We start from the raw sequence: 20,805 nt of genomic DNA, 5'->3' as shown, positions 1-20,805 counted from the left end.
CCACATTTTCTTTATCCATTCATCTGGCAATGGACACTGAGGTTGCTTCCACGTCTTGGCTATTGTAAATAGTGCTGCTATGAACACTGGGGTGCATGTATCTTTTTTTTTTTTAAATGATAGTTTTGTTTGTTTGTTTGTTTTTTAAATTTATTTATTTAGTTATTTATTTTTGGCTGCGTTGGGTCTTCGTTTCTGTGCGAGGCCTTTCTCTAGTTGCGGCGAGCGGGGGCCGCTCTTCATCGCGGTGCGCGGGTCTCTCACTGTCGCGGCCTCTCTTGTTGCGGAGGACAAGCTCCAGACGCGTAGGTTCAGTAGTTGTGGCTCATGGGCCTAGTCGCTCGGCGGCACGTGGGATCTTCCCAGACCAGGGCTCGAACCCGTGTCCCCTGCACTGGCAGGCAGATTCTCAACCACTGCGCCACCAGGGAAGCCCCCGCATGTATCTTTTTGAATTAGAATTTTCTCCAGATATATGCCCAGGACTGGGATTCCTGGATCATATGGTAACTCTATTTTTAGTTTTTAAGGAACCTCCATACTGTTTTCCATAGTGGCTGCACCAATTTATGTTCCCCCCAACACATACTTTTGGATTTTTAAAAATACCAATGGATTCACTCTATGCATACTTTCTGATTTTCTACTTTGAGATATTTCCCTTTTGGTTTGGATGTGCAGAGAACAAAGAACTTTCTGTTTGAGTCTATATATTCTCAAACATCCTTTATAATGTTAAAATAGTTTAAGGCAGGGGAGAGAGTTATGAACACTTGAAATGTATCATTCCCATATAGTGCTTTCTTCCCTGTTCCATTGGGAACTTGTACAGAAAAAATATCCACTCTTGATTAAATAGTGACTCACCACTTAAACTGTTTTGAGATTTTTAAGGGTCACTAAATTGCTGGCTTAAAATGCAGTGGCCCAGGAGAAAAATTACATCAATTTTTATTTTTGCTTCTATTGTGCCCTCTTGTGGAATGACATATAACTCACATACTCATTTTTGTGAAGTTTTAACAAAGAGCAGATTGTACCCATGTCCTGGCTACTATATTCAGACATGTTCCCATCAACGAAGTAGACTCTTCTGATCAGTTTAATCTCTGAACTCCATGCAAACAAGATTCAGATTGCCTCTGAGTTGGGCAAATCAATGATGGCTTTGTTCAGGATGCTTCTCCTAAAAGTCTGGCTCATCAAGCTTGTGTTTGGTCTTTGATTTCATCATCTCAGCTGTTGGGTCAGCTGTTATAACTGCAAGCAGGACATTTTCCATAGGCCTTGCGTTACTAAAGGTGTCTGGTTTCTCTGGCATGCTCTGAGATAATGGCTCTCTCAGATCTTCCATCTGCTTCCATCCCTTTGGCTTGCTTCCTCCTCTTATCAGGTGTTGCAATCCCAGCCAGCAAGTACACAGTATCTTCTCTTGCAGGCTATAGACATCCTGTTAGCCCTGGCAACTGTCATTTAAAGCAGAGACCAGTTTCTTAGTCAGATGATGCCTTCCCAGAGAATGTGCTCTCTGCTAGGGAGTTGCTGGAAACAGGATCATTGGGTCACAAGGAACTGTAGCTCTTCCCTCGAATTGGACTGATTTTCAACGAATGTTTTCATTTTCCCTATATTTGAGAATCAAATCCAACTAACGTGTACTGAATATATACTGGGTTCAATCTAGCAAGTTATAAGTGTTAAATCTTCATATCCTCTCTATGACCCTTTGATGAACTTGGTAAAGCCCTTATTGTAAGTCCATTCATTCATGCATCCGATCGTCCATCCTCCCTCCCTCTTTCCCTCCCTCCCTCCCGTCCTTCCCTCCTTCCTTTCCTTCCTTCCTTCTCGTCCAAACATCCCAATAGTTTTACTGAGTGCCTTCTGCTAATATGTGCAGGGCACTACTCTACTTGTTGGAGACCAAAGACCTTTCCCATGATAGGGCTTACATGCTAGTGAGAGAAACCCAAAAATAAAACGAATAAGTAAAGTAGGTAGTATTCTAACTTTAACGATAGCAGCATAGAGGAAAAAATAAAGTGAGGGAGGGGAACAATTTTAAGTACAATAGCTTGACTGAACAAGTGAGTCTGAACAAAGACATGTGTACTATTTTTATACCCATTTAACAGATAAGGATGGAAGATTCCAGGGAATCTTCCAAAGGAGGTATTTTGGAACATTTGGGGAATCTTTTCTACAAATACAGGAGAAAATTCTGGCATCTAGAAACTACAGGAAGCAGGGCAGAATGACTATACTATGGGAGAAACTTGGGCTCCAATCCAGGCTCTAAGATTTACTCCAGGAAAATGATTTAACTTCCCTCAACTTCAGTTTCCTTGTTAGAAAAAAATGGTACCAATTAGTACATTCTTCAAAAAGTGAAGAGTTGATGAAATCATGAACCTGAGGATCCCAGCACGTACTAGTGTGACAGTCACTGCCTGGTCACTGCCCACCAACCATTCAGATCTCTCCTTTCAGTGGTATGTCCTGAAGACCTGTCTTAAAGCCTCATTTCTCGCACTGCTTTCAACCGCACCCCACAGTAAGAAATGCATTTATATCATGATACTAGGAGTACGTGCACACATAAATATATAAAATGGAAACATTTTCAAAAATATATTTGTCCTTACTATAGTGACGCATGTCCCTTATTCGATACTACTTTAGTTATTTAATTTTTTAAAGAGCTGACCATTAGCCACTAAACTGATGTCAAGAGTTACCAGTGAGTAATTTTCTAGTATTTGAGAAACACAGGGGTCGAACTGTTAACAAAGGCTTGGTAAATAATTTAACGTAGATAGACAGACAAACAGACATATGAACAAATACATAAAAAATGTCCTCAACATCTCCCACCACATTTCCCTCTCTCACCGAAAACAACCAATTCCAATTCTTTAAACGGATTCTTTGGGTATGTACCTCCACACCTCTAAATAACACGCTAAAAGAAAAACAATTCTCTGAACTCACAACTTCTGGCACCAAATGTGTGGGGCTTTTCCCCACACCAACCAATTCGCCAACACTCCAGACACCAACTGGGTGTCCTACAATTCAATTATGACACTGACTATGTAGGGTGAGGTCCAGAAGGGTCCTGAGCCCAGGAGCTTCTGTCTCCATAAAGTTTGCACCACCCTCCCAGCACATGGATGTGTTCACCCATCCAAAATCTCTCTGGATCTCATCATTTACAGATTTTTGTGGAGGCTTCATCACGTAGGCATGATCAATTATTAACTCAATCTCTAATCTCCCTCTCCCCTCCTAGAGGATGGGGAGTAGGGCTGAAAGTTCCAATCATGGCTTGGTCTTTCTAGTGACCGGCCCTCATCCAGAAGCCCACCAAGAGTCACCTCATTAGAAAAAAAAGACATGCCTATTAACCAGGAAATCCCAAGGGACTTAGAAGCTCTATGTAAGATGCCTCTATCACACCCATTATTCAAGAAATTACAAGGGTTTTAGGAACTCTGTGTCAGGAACCGGGACCAGAGACCAAATATATATTTCTCATTCTGTCACATATGCCTCATCTACTGACTTCTTACCCTGGAAGAGAATTTAGCTGCAGTACTCGGGATCTTCGCTGCGGCATGTGGGCTTCTTAGTTGTGGCATGCATGCAGGATCTAGTTCCCTGACTAGGGATCGAACCGGGCGTCCTGCACTGGGAGCGTGGCATCTTACCCACTGGACCACCAGGGAAGTCCCGAAATTTTCTTGAATTAGTTTCACTGTTGATTTCCTATCCTTTGTGTTCTATGTTCTCTTTCCAGGGCTCCTGTTCTTTAGATGTTTGATCTATCCTCTAATTTTCTAAACATTGTATTGCTATCCTCCATATCATTGGTTTTTATTGTTTTTTAATTCTACTTTCTGAATAAAAACCTTTTCTCCCAATTCTTCTATTGATTTGTTCATTTCTACTACCACAGTTTGAATTTATGAGGTTTTTAAAATCCTCTAAATGTTTCATTTTTTAAATAGAATCCTATGCTTCTTTATGTAATACCTTCTTTTATTTCTCTGAAAATACTGATAATTTTTTTAGAAGTTTTATTCATCCTACATAGATGATCTTCTCTATGTTGATGTTTTTCTCTTTATTTGTCTTGACCTCTGTCTTTCCTAGTAGAGGGTTTCTCCAAATATCTAGTGATTTCTGGATTTCCATTAAGATTTAAGAGCAGTTTGGAAGTATGTGGAGGGAACTTGTCAGCTGTATGCTTCAGTGTAGGAAGCTCTGGCTGGGCCACCTTAGTGGGGAAACTCCTGATGTCAGTGTCCTTAAATCCCCAGACATATTTCTTCCAAATCCCTGTTTGGAAGACATAATTTTCCTTGCAAGGTTCTGAGAGCTATATGGGAGGAAAGGTCTGTGGTCTCAGCATTCATATTTAAGTTTTAAATTGAACCTCATGTTTCAATATGACGCCCACCACTGTGCCTGGATTCCTATAGTCCAGAAATAATCTATTTTATCTTCTCTAGAAACGGAACCTCCAATCTTTTGCCCAGGGAAAGAGAGAGGCAGAATCCCAGTTACATGATATAAAATTGGCAATCTGGGGGTCTAAGTGTTCCTCAAAGAATCTTGCAGTGAAACCACTGATTTTAGGAATGTTTTCACTGCCAATTCCAGCTGGTGCCACCAGTTCTCTGGCCTTTTGGGATTGATCATGCTAGTCATTTGCTCCTGGGCTTTCTCCATTGCTGGTTAATGATACAGATGTCTCAAGCGGACTAAGTTGGTTACCACCAACTTAGTGGTAAAATGTATTTCAAGCTTTAATTGCCTCCTCTTCTGTACTTTTTATCCTAGAATAGAAGGTTTATGCTACTTATAAAGTAAATTATCCATTTTAGTATAGTTTTGGGAAAGAATGAATATAAATCAAATGTTTTTTGTTTTTTTTTTTAAAGAATTGTGTTGCATTCTTTTTTTAAAAAATTTATTTATTTATTTATTTATTTTTGGCTGTGTTGGGTCTTCGTTTCTGTGCGAGGGCTTTCTCTAGTTGGGGCAAGCAGAGGCCACTCTTCATCACGGTGCGCGGGCCTCTCACTATCGCGGCCTCTCTCATTGCGGAGCACAGGCTCCAGACGCGCAGGCTCAGTAGTTGTGGCTCATGGGCCTAGTTTTTCCGCGGCATGTGGGATCTTTCCAGACCAGGGCTCGAACCGGTGTCCCCTGCATTGGCAGGCAGATTCTCAACCCCTGCGCCACCAGGGAAGCCCCTCATTGTAGTTTTGATTTGCATTTCTCTAATGATTAGTGATGTTGAGCATCCTTTCATGTGTTTGTTGGCAATCTGTATATCTTCTTTGGAGAAATGTCCACTTAGGTCTTCTGCCCATTTTTGGATTGGGTTGTTTGTTTGTTTTGATATTGGGCTGCATGAGCTGCTTGTAAAGTTTGGAGATTAATCCTTTGTCAGTTGCTTCATTTGCAAATATTTTCTCCCATTCTGAGGGTTGTCTTTTCATCTCGTTTATGGTTTCCTTTGCTGTGCAAAAGCTTTTAAGTTTCATTAGGTCCCATTTGTTTATTTCTGTTTTTATTTCCATTTCTCTAGGAGGTGGGTCAAAAAGGATCTTGCTGTGATTTATGTCATAGAGCGTTCTGCCTATGTTTTCCTCTAAGAGTTTTATAGTGTCTGGCCTTACATTTAGGTCTTTAATCCATTTTGAGTTTATTTTTGTGTATGGTGTTAGGGAGTGTTCTAATTTCATTCTTTTACATGTAGCTGTCCAGTTTTCCCAGCACCACTTATTGAAGAGGCTGTCTTTTCTCCATTGTTAATCTACTTTCTATCTCTATAAATAGATTTGCCTATTTAAGAGATTTCATATAAATAAGATCATAGAATATGTGTTCTTTTTTGAATGGCTCCTTTCACTTTGCATAATGTTTTCAAAGCACACCCAATGTTGTAGCTTGTATCAGTACTTCATTCCTATTTATAGCAAAATATTACTCCATTGTATGAATATACTACATTTTATTCATCCAGTCAACAGTTGATGGATGTCTGGGTTGCTTCCATCTTTTGGCTTTTATGAATCATGTTGCTATGAATATTTGTGTACATGTGTTTTCATTTCTCTCCATTATCTAGGAGTAGAGTTGCTGGGTCATATGGTAACTCTATGTTTAGTCTTTTGGGGAAGTGGCAGACTGTTTTCCAAAGTGACCACACCATTTTACATTCCTACCAGTAGTGCATGAGGGTTCCAATTTTTCCACATCCTTGCCAACACTTATTACTATGTCTTTTTGTTTAAAGCCATCCTAGTAGTGTGAAGTGGCATCTCAATGTGTGTGTGTTTTTAAATTAATTAACATTTATTTATTTATTTTTGGCTGCGTTGGGTCTTCGTTGCTGTGCACGGGTTTTCTCTAGTTGCAGCGAGTGGGGCTACTCTTTGTTGCGGTGCACGGGCTTCTCATTGTGGTGGCTTCTCTTGTTGCAGAGCACGGGTTCTAGGCATGTGGGCTTCAGTAGTTGTGGCACGTGGGCTCAGTAGTTTTGGCTCATGGGCTCTACAGAGCAGGCTCAGTAGCTGTGGCTCACGGGCTTAGTTGCTCCGCTGCACGTGGGATCTTCCCAGACCAGGGCTTGAACCCGTATCCCCTGCATTGGCAGGCGGACTCTCAACCACTGTGCCACCAGGGAAGCCCCTCAATGTGGCTTTGATTGCATTTCCCTGATGACTAATGATATTGAGCTTCTTTTCACATGTGTATTGCCCATTTTTGAACCTTCTCTGGAGACCTGTCTATTCAGATCCTTTGCCCATTTTTAGTTGGGTCATTTGTCTTTGATTACTGAGTTGTAAGAGTTTTGTATATTCTAGAGAAAAGTACTTTATCAGATATATGATATGCGAATATTTTCTCCTATTCTGTAGATATATTTTTGCTTTCTTGATGGTGCTCTCTGAAGCACAAAAGTTTTCAATTTTGATGTAGTCCAAGTTATCTAGTTTTTCTTTTGTTGCTTGTGCTTTTGGTATCACATCTAAGAAACCACTGTCTAATCTAAGGTCTTGAAGATTTACTCCTATATTTTCTTCTAAGACTTCTTTATTTTCAGCTCTTATATTAGGTCTTTGATCCATTTGAATTAAATTTTACATATAGTTTAAGGTACAGAATATAACTTCATTCTTTTGCATGTGGATATCCGGTTCTTCCAATACCATCTGTTGAAAAGATTACTCTTTCCCCAACTGAATTGCCTGGGAACCTTCATCTAAAATAAACGGACTGTGAATATGAGGGTTTATTTCTGGACTCTCAAATCTCTTCCACTGATCTATACTTCTGCCTTTATGCCAGTACTACACTGGGATAGTTACAGTACTTCTGTTGTAAATTTTGAAATCAGGAAGTGAGAGTCTTCCAAGTTTGTTCTTCTTTTTCAAGATTGTTTTGGATATTTTGGGTGTCTTGAATTTTTAAAAAAACTTTATATATATATATTTAGCAGTTTTAGGTTCACAACAAAATTGAGAGGAAGGTACAGAGATTTCCCATACACGCCCTGCCTCCACACAAGCATAGACTCCCCTACTATCAACGTCACTCACCAGAGTGGTATATTTGTTACTAGGGATGAACCTATAGTGACTCATCATAATCACCCAAAGTCCATAGTTTACATTAGGGTTCACTCTTGGTGTTATACATTTTATGGGTTTGGACAAATGTATAATGACATATATTCATCATTATAATATCATACAGCATATTATCACTGCCTTAAAAATCCTCTGAGCACCACATATTCATCCATTCCCCCTCTCCAAACCCCAGGCAAACACTTTTTACTGTCTCCATAGGTTTGCCTTTTCCAGAATGTCATATAGTTGGAATCATATAGTATTTGGCCTTTTCAAATTGGCTTCTTTCCCTTAGTAACATGCATTTAAGGTTCCTCCATGACTTTTTATGGTTTGATAGCTCATTTCATTTTAGCACTGAATAATATTCCACTGTCTACATGCACCACAGTTTATTTATCCATTTACCTCATGAGGGATATCTTGGTTGCTTCCAAGTTTTTACAATTATAAATAAAGCTGCTATAAAGATCCAAGTGCAGGTAGACATAAGTTTTCAGCTCCTTTGGGTAAATACCAATGAGCACTACTGCTGGGTCATATGGTAAGCACAGATTTAGTTTTGTAAGAAACTGCCAAACTGTCTTCCAAAGAGGCTGTACCATTTTGCATTCCCACCAGCAATGTATCACAATGCTTGTTGGTCCACATCCCTGAGAGCATTTGATGTTGTCAGTATTCCAGATTTGGGTCATTCTGATAAGTATGCAGTGGTATCTCACTGTTGTTTTAATTTGTATTTCTCTGATGACATATGATGCGGAGCACATTTTCATACACTTATTTGCCACCTGTATATCTTCTTTGATGAGGCGTCTGTTAAGGTCTTTCGCCCATTTTAAAATCAGGTTATTTATACTCTTGTTGTTGAGTTTTAAGACTTCTTTGCATATTTTAGGTAACAGTCTTTTATCAGGTGTGTCTTTTGCAAATATTCTGACCCAGTCTGTAGCTTGTCTTCTCATTCTCTTGATATTGTCTTTCACAGAGCAGAAGTTTTTAATTATAATGAAGTCTAGCTTATCAATTATTTCCTTCATGGATTGTGTCCTTACTGTTGTATCCAAAAGGACATCACCATACCCAAGGTCATTTAGGTTTTCTCCTATGCTATCTTGTCAGAGTTTTATAGTTTTGCATTTTACATGATCCATTTTGAGTTAATTTTTGTAAAGTGTGTAAGGTGTGTGTCTATATTCATTATTTTGTATGTGGTCATCCAGTTGTTCCAGCACCATTTGTTGAAGAGACTATCTTTGCTCCATTGTATTGCCTTTGTGCCTTTGTCAAAGATCAATTGACTATATTTATGGGGGTCTATTTCTGGACTCTCTATCCTGTTCCATTGATCTATTTAAGGTTTTATTTCTATGAAATGGTATAACATCTTTCTTAAATGTTTGGTAGAATTCACCAGCAAACCCATTTGGGCATGGTGCTTTCTATTTGGAAGGTTATTAATTATTGATTCAATTTCTTTAATAGATATAGGCCTATTAAGAACATCTGTTTCCCCTTGGGTGCGTTTTGACAGATTGCATCTTTCAAGGAATTGGTCCATTTCATTTAGGTTATTAAATTTGTGGTCATAAGAGTTGTTCATAGTATTTTTTTAATTGTACTTTTAATGTCCATTAGAAAGAATCTGTAGTAATGCCCCTTTTTCATTTCTGATATTAGTAATTTGTGTCATTTCTTTTATTTATAACTTGGCTAGAGGCTTATTGACTTTATAGATCCTTGAATTTCCATATAAATTTTAGGATTAGCTTGTCAATTTCTGCAAGTTTACTGAGGCTTTTATATGGCCTAACATATGGTCTATCCTGGAGAATGCTCCATATGCACTCAGATGGATGTGTGTTCTGCTGGTATTGGGTGGACTGTTCTACAGGGGTCTGTTGGTCCAGCTGGTTTATAATGTTGTTCAAGTCTTCTATTCCCTTGTCGATGTTCTGCCTACTGCTTAATCCATTACTGAATGTGAGGCATTGAAATCTCCTACTCTTATTGGTGGATTACTTATTTCTCCCTCTAATTCTGTCAGCTTTTGCTTCAAGTATTTTGGGGGCTCTGTTGTTAGGTGCATGAATGTTTACAACTGTTATATTTTCTTTGTGGACTAACACATTTATCATTATAAAATGTGTCTGTTTTTCTCTAATAATGTTGCTTTTTATATTCTATTTTATCTGATACTAGTATAGCCACTACTGCTTTCTTGTGGTTGCTGTTTGATTGACATATCTTTTTCCATCCTTTTGCTTCCAACCTATTTGTATTTTGAATCTAAGGTGTGTCTCCTGTAAACGGCACACAGGATTGTATTCTTTATCATCTATCTCTGGCAATTTCTTTCTTTTGATTGGATTTTTACCCATTCTTATTTAATGTTATTATAGATAATAGTTGAGTTTATGTCTGCTATTTTACTTTTTGTTTTCAATATCGCATGTCTTTTTTATTCCTGTAGTCTTCTTTTAACTGCTTTCTTCTGCACTGAGTATTTGCTAACGTAGCATTTTAACACATTTTTCACCATATTTTTTGAGATATTTCCTTGGCGGTTGCCCTAAAGATTAACATATATGTATCTTATCAGAATACACTTCAGATTTATACTAACTTCATTCCAGTGAGATATACAAATGTTAGTCATATATAATTCTATTCCCTCTTCTCCATTTTATGACATTGTTGTACATATTGCATCTATACTGTTACAAACCCAACAGTATAATTGCTACTTCTTACAATTTTATGTGTTTAAAGAAGCTGAGAGAGGAAGAAGAGCAAGTATATATTTATGGAGATGTTATATTAACTTTTTCATATGCCATTTTTAATTTTCTTTATTTGTTCCTGTGGATTCAAGTTACTATCTGGTGTCATTTTCCTATTCCATACAATTTTTCTCCATTCCAACCTCCTTTGTACATATATATATATATATATATATATATATTTATATTTATATATTTATATATTTATATTTATATTACATTTCTATGGTACAGGCTCAACACATGATTATTATATACATAATGTTTTATACAATTGTTTTTAAAATCAATCCAGAGAATAAAGGGTAAAAAATACTCACTTATATTGTCTTTTGCATTAATGCCTTTATTGGTGCTTTTTTTTTTCTTTAATGTGTTTTTGAATCACTGCCTGGAGTCCTTGCTTTCAGCCTGAAGAACTTCCTTTATTCTTGTGGTTCTGCTGTAAATGAATTATCTCAGATTTTGTTTATCTGGGAGCGACTTTATTTCACCTTCATTTTAAAAATTATTTTGCTGGATATAAGATTTTTGGTTGACAGTTCCCCCTACTTTTTGGCACTTCAAATAATGTTATCTCATGGCCTTATGGCATCCACAGTTTCTAATGAGAAGTCAGCAAATTATCTCATTGGAGTTTCCTTACATGTGACAAGTTATTTTTCTCTTGCTGCTTATAAGATGTTGTCTTTGTCTTTCAGGACTTTTACTATGATTTATCTGTGTGTGGATCTCTTTGAGTTTATCTTACTTGGAGTTAATTGATTTCTGATGTGTAGATTGTTTTTCATCAAATTTGCAAGTTTTCAACCATTATTTCTTCAAAAAAATTTTTTTTTATATTCCTTTCTCTCTCTCCTCTCCTTCTGGTGCTCTCATCATACATGTCCTGGTGGATCTGATGGTGTTTCACATCTCTGAGTCTCTGTTCAATTTTATGTGTTATTTTTCTCTGTTCTTCAGATTGTATACTCTTTATTGATTATCTTCAAGTTTACTGATTCTTTCTACTTTAAGTTCAAATCAATAGTGAGATCCTCTAATGATTTTTTTCACTTCAGTTATTTTACCTTTCAACTCCACAACTTTCATGTGGCTCTTTTTATAAAAAATAATTTAAATTTCTTTATTGATAGTCTCAATTTTATGAAACATTGCCATCACATCTTACTTTACTTCTTTAAGCACAGTTTCCTTTTGTTGCTTGAATATATTTACAATGGTTGTTTTGAAGTCTTTTTCTACTAAATCTGCAGCTGGGTCCTCTCACCAGGCAGTTTCTGCTGCCTGCATTTTTCCCTGTGAATGAATCACACTTTCCTGTTTATTTGCCTGCCTCATATTTTTTTGTTGAAAAAAATTTAGATAATATTTTTAGCATGTTAATATATTTTAGCATGATAATACATTTTAGGATGTTTTAGCAACTCTGGATAACTCTCCCCTGCCCACCTCACGCCCCAACTCAACGTACAGGGCTTGTTGATGTTGTTTGCTTGTTTATTTGTTTAGTATCTTGACTGGACTATTTCAGTGAAGTCCACTTTATCCACTGTGTGAAACCTACGATGTTTTTCCTCAGTGGGTGCAGCCTTGTGCATGACCACAGTCACCCAGGATGACAGTGGTTTTATCAGGGCTCTCTCTGATTGACTCTTCTTTTAATCATCCTCTTAGGCTGTGCATCTCTGTTGGTATTACACCCAGCTATTAGCCTTCACTAATTGCCAGCTGATTGCTCTACTGTTTTTGACAACAGCCTGAGCTCAAGTTGATCCTGCAGTATGATCCATTAAATTCTGGCCCATTTGCAAGGATAGTTTTTGAGGTTGGTCTTTGAACTTTGTTCTGACACCAGGAGGGCACTTTTTATTTGTCTCTTTCCTTGGCTGTCCCTTGTAAACTAACTAGCCTATCGTTTAGCCTGTTGCTCTCATGAAGTTTTCTCTTAATGAACAGAGCCTCTGAACCCTTGGACATACTTACCTGAAATTTAAGCTCTGTAAGACATAGCTAGTAGAGATGAGAAATGCTGATGACTTGCCCCTCCCAAGGAAATACCATATCCCTCAACTGGGAGCTGGGAGGATCCCTGTGTTCTTGACTGAATTGTCTAGAGTTGGGTTTCCACCATGCAGAGCTAGAAGGGGAGAGGGAGGGAGTGGGTCATGATTCAAGTGTCACAGACTCTTGCTCTTTCTTATTAAGTTTTAGTAGATTTTCTTGAGTAAGAAATCTGGTTCTTAATGTGCTTAGGCCCTTAGGACAATTTCCAAAGACTCTAGATAGTTGTTTTAAAAATAATGTTCACAGTTATGCTTGTTTCACTGGGGAACAATTTCCAGAGATCTCATGCCACCATTTCAGATGTCATCACCCTGCCAGGCTCTTTTTCTGCTGCAGTGGCTAAGCTTTTAGAATTTGTCTCTCAGGCTGCTTCAAGCAATCATCATTCTCACAGAGTGAGCCCTGCAGGGGACGGGGAGAGAGACAGACAGAGCCCTGGTAACATTATAGGAGCCTTGGGATCTAGCTGTGCTTGAGATTAGCCCTCTGATCTGGACTCCACAGTCAGATAAGTGAATAAATTGCCTTCTTTGCTTAGCTTGTTGAAATTGAGTTCCTCTCACATGTAACCAAGAGTTGTAACTAATACCCTGAATGTCAAACTTTTAATAATGTGTGAGTAAATGATAAGTACTGTGGAAAGCTTGTTCAACAAAATTAGTATCTAGGGTCATTTTCATGTGATATTTAGGTAGTTAATCTCATCCTGATAATTTATGGCCTCTGAGTGCTTGATGAAATATATAGACATCACTTATGGTGATTCTAATTGATGTTCCTCTTAATAAGGATTTTTAATACATTCCTATTCACCTGTCAGTATTTGTTGCTATCCAAAGGGTTGTTTCCAAGGAAGTCTCAATGTTAATTGCTAATTCTGAGGTATAATATTAATAATAATACAGAAGCCTAACCTTAATCATAAAAAGTTCTAATAAGTCAGGTAAACCTCTCTTTTCCATCGGTCTATGGCAAACTTATTAGAACATTTCTGGTAAGCATACAGTTTTCCAAATATCTGAACCAGATGAAGACCTCTTTAACAAATTAGAAGTAGAAAGAGGGAAGACTTATGTTGTTGCCCTTGATGTGATATAGAAAATCTAGGTAATTAAGATTTTTGCTTATTTGGCATGCTACTACTTTGATATATTAAAGAATGGGACAAGTTTGTTGGAAACATAAGAGTTAGAAATTCTCAGGATGTATTTATAGTTCAAGACTGTGAGCAATTTTATCCAGTCTCTCTTGATAATATTCTTCCCTAACTCCTTCCTTGAATGTGGATACTTATGACAAGTTTTATGAGCAAGACATCAGACATTATTATAATCCTGGAACTTACAAAACTTGGTTAAAAAAGTCTTTCTCTGGATGAGGACTGGAAAGCGCCTTAACCTACCTCATATTACCATGTTTGGTGCCACTTGCCAATAAAGTCTCTGTAGATTCTGTAATCCAGTGATCTCTTGTCATATTTTAAATACCTCTAGGATCTCCAGAGGAGCACATTATTGAGAAGACAGGTCTTTATAATCAAACAGGCACAGTGTGTAACAAAATGTAGAGATCCATTATGCAATCTCACTAATTCCTATTAAATGAGGAAAAGGTGATGTGAATTCACAAAACTCAATTATTCTTATAGAATAAAGCCTTTTGGCCTTCACTAAGGAAAAAGGGAAAAGTCCTCCAAGGTCAATTTTAATTGACAGATTTGATTTATTTGTGATTGGCATATTGTTTTAAATACTTTGAGCTTCTGAATTACCTGAAAGCAGAATGCAGTCTAGGGAGCTTAATCAAATCATCTGCTGTTTACTTTGCACTAATAATGGTCCTTAGATCCACCATTCACAGAAATAGAAAAGTAAGCATCCACTGATTTAGGACTTCATAAATCTTGAATTGGTGGGATCTGAATTCCACTAATTGTACTTGAGAATCTAACAGTCTTGAGTTGCAAAGACTCATGCTCTGATTAGTAAAATCTTACCTGAGAAAGGGTTTCATCTACAGGTTTGTGGTAGATGACACTCCCTCAGAAAAGAGGTAAGGGCTTCCCAGGTGGCACAGTGGTTAAGAATCCACCTGCCAATGCAGGGGACACGGTTTCGAGCCCTAGTCCGGGAAGATCCCATATGCCGCGGAGCAACTAAGCCCATGCACCACAACTACTGAGCCTGCGCTCTAGAGCCCACGAGCCACAACTACTGAAGCCCGCACACCTAGAGCCCATGCTCCGCAGCAAGAAAAGCCACCACAATGAGAAGCTTGCACACCGCAATGAAGAGTAGCCCCAACTCCCCGCAACTAGAGAAAGCCCGCGCAGCAGCAAAGACCCAACGCAGCCAAAAATAAAAATAAAATATAAAAAAAATTTAAAAATTTTAAAAAAGAAAGAAAAGAGGTAAGACTGTGATTCTCAGTCAACTGACTGACCAGGGCTAGAATGTTTGCATTTTATTTTATTTTATTTATTTGGTTGCACTGGGTCTTAGTTGCAGCTCGTGGGCTCCTTAGTTGTGGCATGCGAACTCTTAGTTGTGGCATGCATGTGGGATCTAGTTCCCTGACCAGGGATCGAATCTGGGCCCCCTGCATTGGGAGCGCGAAGTCTTAACCACTGTGCCCCCAGGGAAGTCCCTGCATTTTAGAATCTCCATCTCCTCTGCAGTGCCTCAGCAGCACACTAATCTGGTTTTATAGAGACGAATTTCAAGGAAAACATCACCTAGACTTTATTTCAAATTACCCTGAGGGTCAATATATCTCACTGATGTCCAGAAACTCCATGTTTATAATCTGCTGTTATGATATACAACTCAGGGAAGGTAAATGTCCTGTCAACCGCAATCTCTCTTTATTATTTTTAAGGAGGGCTAATTTCCATTATCAAAAGCAGATAAGGAATGCCAGCACTCATTTGTCATTCAAAATGGAATAGACTTGTTTATCTGGGGATGAATGAAAACCATCATGTGGTGGGTTTGTTTTTTTAGTAGTGGCAATAAAGTCACAATTCAAGGTCAGGGAAAATTCAAATGTGTTCTACTGGGTTGCTACTATTTTTTTGCATAGGTTGGGAAGACAATTTTCCAAAAATAACTTGGGATTTCTAATATTTTTTCCCCTAAAACAGAGATAAGAAGCAGAAGCCTGAGATTTTCTCTCGTCTTCTCAAACAGTAGTTAGTTTTCATTTCACCAATCTGGAGATTTTGGTTCTGATTTGGGGTAGTCTTTTCTTACTCCCATTTTTATGCAATGACTCCCATCTCACAATCTGTATAAAAGGCTGTGGCATGTGAAAAAAAGGTCAGTTAGTAGTGAGTGGGCTTGTGCAGCAAATCAGCACCAAGAGTACAGCCAGGCCTTGTTTTTTTCACAGGTTCTGTACAGGAAATGCTAAAACTGCCATTTGCCATTTGGGATTTCAGACCAACAGATGGTAAGACCTCCCTGTGTGGGTGTTTCCCAGGCACCTCGAAATCAAAATATGACCCAAATTAAACTCATCTTCTCCCTTACAAATAATGGTCTTTCTTTAGCCTTTTCCATCTCTAAATAGCACTGCCATCCATTTTGTAGGCTGAACTATAAGAAACTGCCTTTTTTGTAGGTCATAAATAGCTGAATACTGGCAATTTCAAACAGATCAACCTCCATAGTTGTTCAGGTCAGAAACCTGGGTGAAATCTTTATCACCTCTTCTCCCCTTCAACTCCCACAGCCAGCCAGTCACGGGGACTGGTAATTCTATTTCTCAGGCAAGGTCTGCATCCATCTCTAAGGCAACCGCCATAGCCGAAGTCAGTATTAATTGGCCTCAGCAATTCCACTGTCCACACTTCAATGAACCGGTGAGTCCTCTGTATTACCCAAGTCAGATCATCTCACTTTCGTGCTAAGAATTGTTCAATGGCGTCTCACTGCCCTTAACGCAAAGACCAGACACTCCAACATGGTTTATAGAGCCTGCAAGCTCCAGCCCCTGCCGACCTCTTCTATCCTATCGCGCTCTATTTTCTGGTTACTGGGACCTTCTATCTTCTCAAACATGTTCCTGTCCACTTTTGCAGTAGGGCCCCTTTGTACCTATTATTCCATTTGCCTGGAACCCTTTTCTCTCATTACCCACCCCAGGCCCTAGTCTCTCAGTAACCCCCTACTACTCCTTCTTTCATGTCTCAGCATAAAAGCCATTCCTCAAGAGAACCTTCTAGACATCCCCCAGACCAGAGTGGAACCCCATGTTACATACATCCATGAGACTCTGTTCTCCACCTCAGCATGGATCACATTCCTAATTACCTGTTCAATGCCTTGCTAGACTCAAACTCCAAGGAGGCAAGACCAATAGATAACTAATAAGGACCTACTGTATAGCACAGGGAACTCTACTCAATATTCTGTAATGACCTACATGGGAATAGAAACTAAAAAAAAAGTGGATACATGTATATGTATAACTGACTCACTTTGCTGTACAGCGGAAAGTAACACAACATTGTAAATCAACTATATTCCAATTAAAAAAAAAAAAAAGACCAGAACTGTCTTGCTCACCACCATATCGCCATCACTAAGCCAGGGCTTCGCACCTAATGGGCGCTCAATAAATGTTTACTGAAGGCATGACCTTCACAAATGTCAAGGTTGCAATTCACAGTTCAAAGCTGCCATCTTTGTTCACTGATATTCTCAGTTTTGGAATATCTTCGGTGATTTTTCTATTTAGAATTTTAAAGAAGGAAACAAAAACATTCAATGTGAAAATTCAAAATGAAAACGGTAAACCAGAACTCTGGACCTTCTGTGAATTATGCCCTAGCATGGCTACATCTAGAAATAGTTATTATTATAAGAGAAATAATAATAATCTAAAATAACATTTATTGAGCACCAACTATGTGCCAAGCTTATGGAGGAAAGTGAGGCTTAGAGAAGTTAAGAGATTTAGTGAGGTCCACACGGTTAGAAAATGGTGCATCCATAGTCACAAAGACCCATAATCCAAGACATGCTTTGGATGCTCTCAGTCCCTCAATCTTTGGGAAAGACAATTTCTCAACTACAGGGACCCTCTCCCTACACCCTGAAGACTAAGAGCATCAACTACAGAATCCAAGAGGAACATACTTTCCACTGTAATTAAAACGTCTCTAAACACACCCTAGTTAAATCCATGATGTTTCCAAGAGCAATTCTCTCCCAAGCAGCATCTTATTAAAAGCAGGTGTTCCTACCGGAAGAAAGAGTCTCTGGGCAGCACACGGTTTGAATAATTTCTTCCATTCCTGAGGGTTTCCAACCGAAAATGTGATGGGGTAGATTCTGTACTCAAACTTCTTTGTATATGAGTCTGGCCACTGTCGTAGCTGAAAAACATGGAAGGTCAGGGGAGGGTGATTAGAGCCCAGAAATATGAAAAACACCGAAAGCTTCTGCATTGCCAGGTGGAAATTATTCAGGTAGCATACAAAGAAAATCTAACTTTATCGCCACAATTTATGCTCACTGAATAAAAAGACCATTGCTAAGATTTTAAAAAATAACATCCAGAGTTGGCAAGGATGATGGGAAACTGGCACCTAAACTGCAAGGGTAAATTTAAACAAACTTCCAAGATGGCAATTTAGAGACTAGTAACAACAAATCCCAAGACAAAGGCACAAGGACTTTCACCGAAACATAGTTTGTAATAAAAACAAACAAACAAACAAAAAAACCTTGCTCAATACTCAATGCTCAACGATAAGGAATTGGGAAAATGCATTATGATTTAACTACAGTTAAAATAAAGTAGATCTATGTGTGCTGTCATGAGAAAATGGTTACGATATATAGTTAGGTTTTAGTAAAAGCAAAGTACAATACGAAATTTATAATATGGTTCTATCTTACAGGGAAAAATATATGCATACACTAACACGTAGAGAAAAATCTGAATAGATATGCGCCTAATTGTTAAACGTGGGTACCTGTGGTGGAGGTGGTGGTGGTTTCATTTTCTAAGTTTATATTTCTGTGTTCTTTAAGACTTTTACGGACAATGTATATTACTTTGTCTGCATAAATTAATTTTATAATAAAATTATTTTAATTTATAGACTTTATTTTTCAGAGCAGTTTTATGGTTACAGAATTAAGCAGGAAGTACAGAGACAGTTCCCATATACCCTCTCTCCTTCCCCTCCCACCCCCCAGTTTCCCCATCATTGACATCTTGCATTAATGTGGTACGTTTGTTACAACCGATGAACCAATATCAATACATTGTTAAGAAAAGCTCATAGTTTACATTAGGGTTCATTCTTTGTGTTGTGTAATTTTACCGGTTTTGACAAACGCATGATGTTCTGTGTCTACCACTATAGTATCATACAGCATAGTTCCACCGCCCTAAAAATCCCCTCTGTTCCATCTATTCATCCCTCCTCTCTCCCTCCTTTTCATCTCTGAACTACTTGCAACCACTGATCTTTTTACTGTCTCTCAGTTTTGCATTTTCCAGAATGTGATATAGTTGGAATCACACAGCATACAGTCTTTTCAGATTGGCTTTTCTCCTTGGCAATATGCATTTAAAGTTCCTCCATGTCTTTCTGTAGCTTCATAGCTTATTTTTTTTTTTTTATCACTGACCAATATTCCATTGTATAAACATATCACAGTTTGCTTACCTATTTATCTATTGAAGGACATCTTGGTTGCTTCTGGTTTGGGGTGACTATGAATAAAGCTGCTCTAAACACTCATGTGCAGGTTTCTGTGTAGATAATTTATCAATTCATTTGGGTAAATACCAAGGAGTGCGATTACCAGATTGTATGGTCAGCCTACATTTAACTTTCTAAGAAACTGTCAAACCATCTTCCAAAGTGGCTGTACCATTTTGCATTCCCACCAGCAATGAGTGAGAGTTCCTGTTGCTCCATATCCCCTTCAGCATTTGGTGTTATCAGTGTTATGGATTTTAGCAATTCTAATGGTATGTAGCTGTATCTCATCATTTTAATTTGCAATTCCTTAATGACATGTGATCTTAAGCATCCTTTCATATGCTTATTTGCATATGTATCTGTGTATCTTCTTAATTCTTTTTAGTTAATGCCTTCCCAGTGCCACAGTAACTCCATTTCTAAGAACTTATCCTAAGGAAAATTCCAAAAGTACATACACACTTATTACAAGGTTGTTTACTGTAGCATTGTTTGTAACAGTGAAAAATAGGAAACAAGGTAAATAAGAAATTGGTGAAATAAGCTCTGGGATAGGCTTACACAACAGAATGCTATGCAGCTACTAGTGACAATGTTGCAGAAAAAGGTCAGCAAAACATGGTAGTGGAAGAGCCAAACCCAGCCTGCTACAAATAGCACACAAGCCAAGAATGGGTTAAACATTTTAAAATAGTTGAAAAAAATAAAAACAAGAATAACATTTTGTGACAAGTGAAAATCACATGAAATTTGAATTTCACTGTCCATAAATACAAATTTTATTGGAACATAGCCACACCCATTTCTTTAGGTATATCTAATGGCTGCTTTTATAAGAAGGAATACAGGTGAGTAGCTGTGAGACCAGACAGCTTGCAAAGCCTAAAATACTTACTATCTGGTCTTTCACAGAAAAAGTTGGTCAACCCCTATTTTAGAAGAAATTCAGTAATATAAGTAACAGTGATAGAAAAGAAAATATAGAATATAATCCCATTTCTGACGTTGATATGACAAGAAAAGAAACGTAAATAAATACACCAAAATTGTTCTCCTCAGCATTAATATGATGGTTGATTTTTTTCATTTCTGATTTTATAACTTTTTTTGATAGTTTACATTTTTACTCTCTGTCCACTAATATAACTTTTTTTTTACAGTGTACATATATTGCTTATATAGTCGCATAAAATTTTTTGAAAAACCACACCATTGGGAACACTTTAAATTTGCAATTTTGAGATGGATATTTGGGAGAGAAATCTTCAGGCATAAATACCCAATACAAGTGCACGAATACATCAGAACTGACACTGGGCATGAACATTCAGTGCAACAGTACCAACCAATCAGAACAGACACTGGGCACAAATACCCAGGACAACTGTGCCACTGCACAACAGCCCAAAATCATCCCTGGAAGGAGGACGGGAAGGTCCCATAGTCCACTGATTCCCTTGACTCTTTGATCTGTAGCATCCTATCTTCTAGAAGGGTTTATCTACCTTTGCCAATCCATGTCTTTTAAGTGGAATATCCAGTCCATTTATATTTGTTCCTATGTCTATATTTGAATAGTATA

At 38.1% G+C, this 20,805-nt stretch overlaps 1 protein-coding gene across 2 annotated transcripts in view; it reads right to left on the bottom strand.

Annotated features, from left to right (window-relative positions):
- The window catches only part of GXYLT2 (glucoside xylosyltransferase 2), an 80,730-nt gene that overhangs the window by 34,874 nt on the left and 25,051 nt on the right, over nucleotides 1-20,805 (bottom strand). For both annotated transcript variants that reach the window (XM_059940192.1, XM_059940193.1), the window contains exon 3: nucleotides 17,748-17,879. In XM_059940192.1, coding sequence (XP_059796175.1) covers nucleotides 17,748-17,879 — 132 coding nt within the window. The remainder of the gene's footprint in view (nucleotides 1-17,747; nucleotides 17,880-20,805) is intronic.

The sequence above is a fragment of the Balaenoptera ricei genome, chromosome 11 (assembly GCF_028023285.1).
Source record: "Balaenoptera ricei isolate mBalRic1 chromosome 11, mBalRic1.hap2, whole genome shotgun sequence".
In the NCBI taxonomy this organism is placed as follows: domain Eukaryota; kingdom Metazoa; phylum Chordata; class Mammalia; order Artiodactyla; family Balaenopteridae; genus Balaenoptera; species Balaenoptera ricei.
Note: the sequence above shows the minus strand (reverse complement) of the source record. Positions and strands in the feature narration are given on the sequence as shown.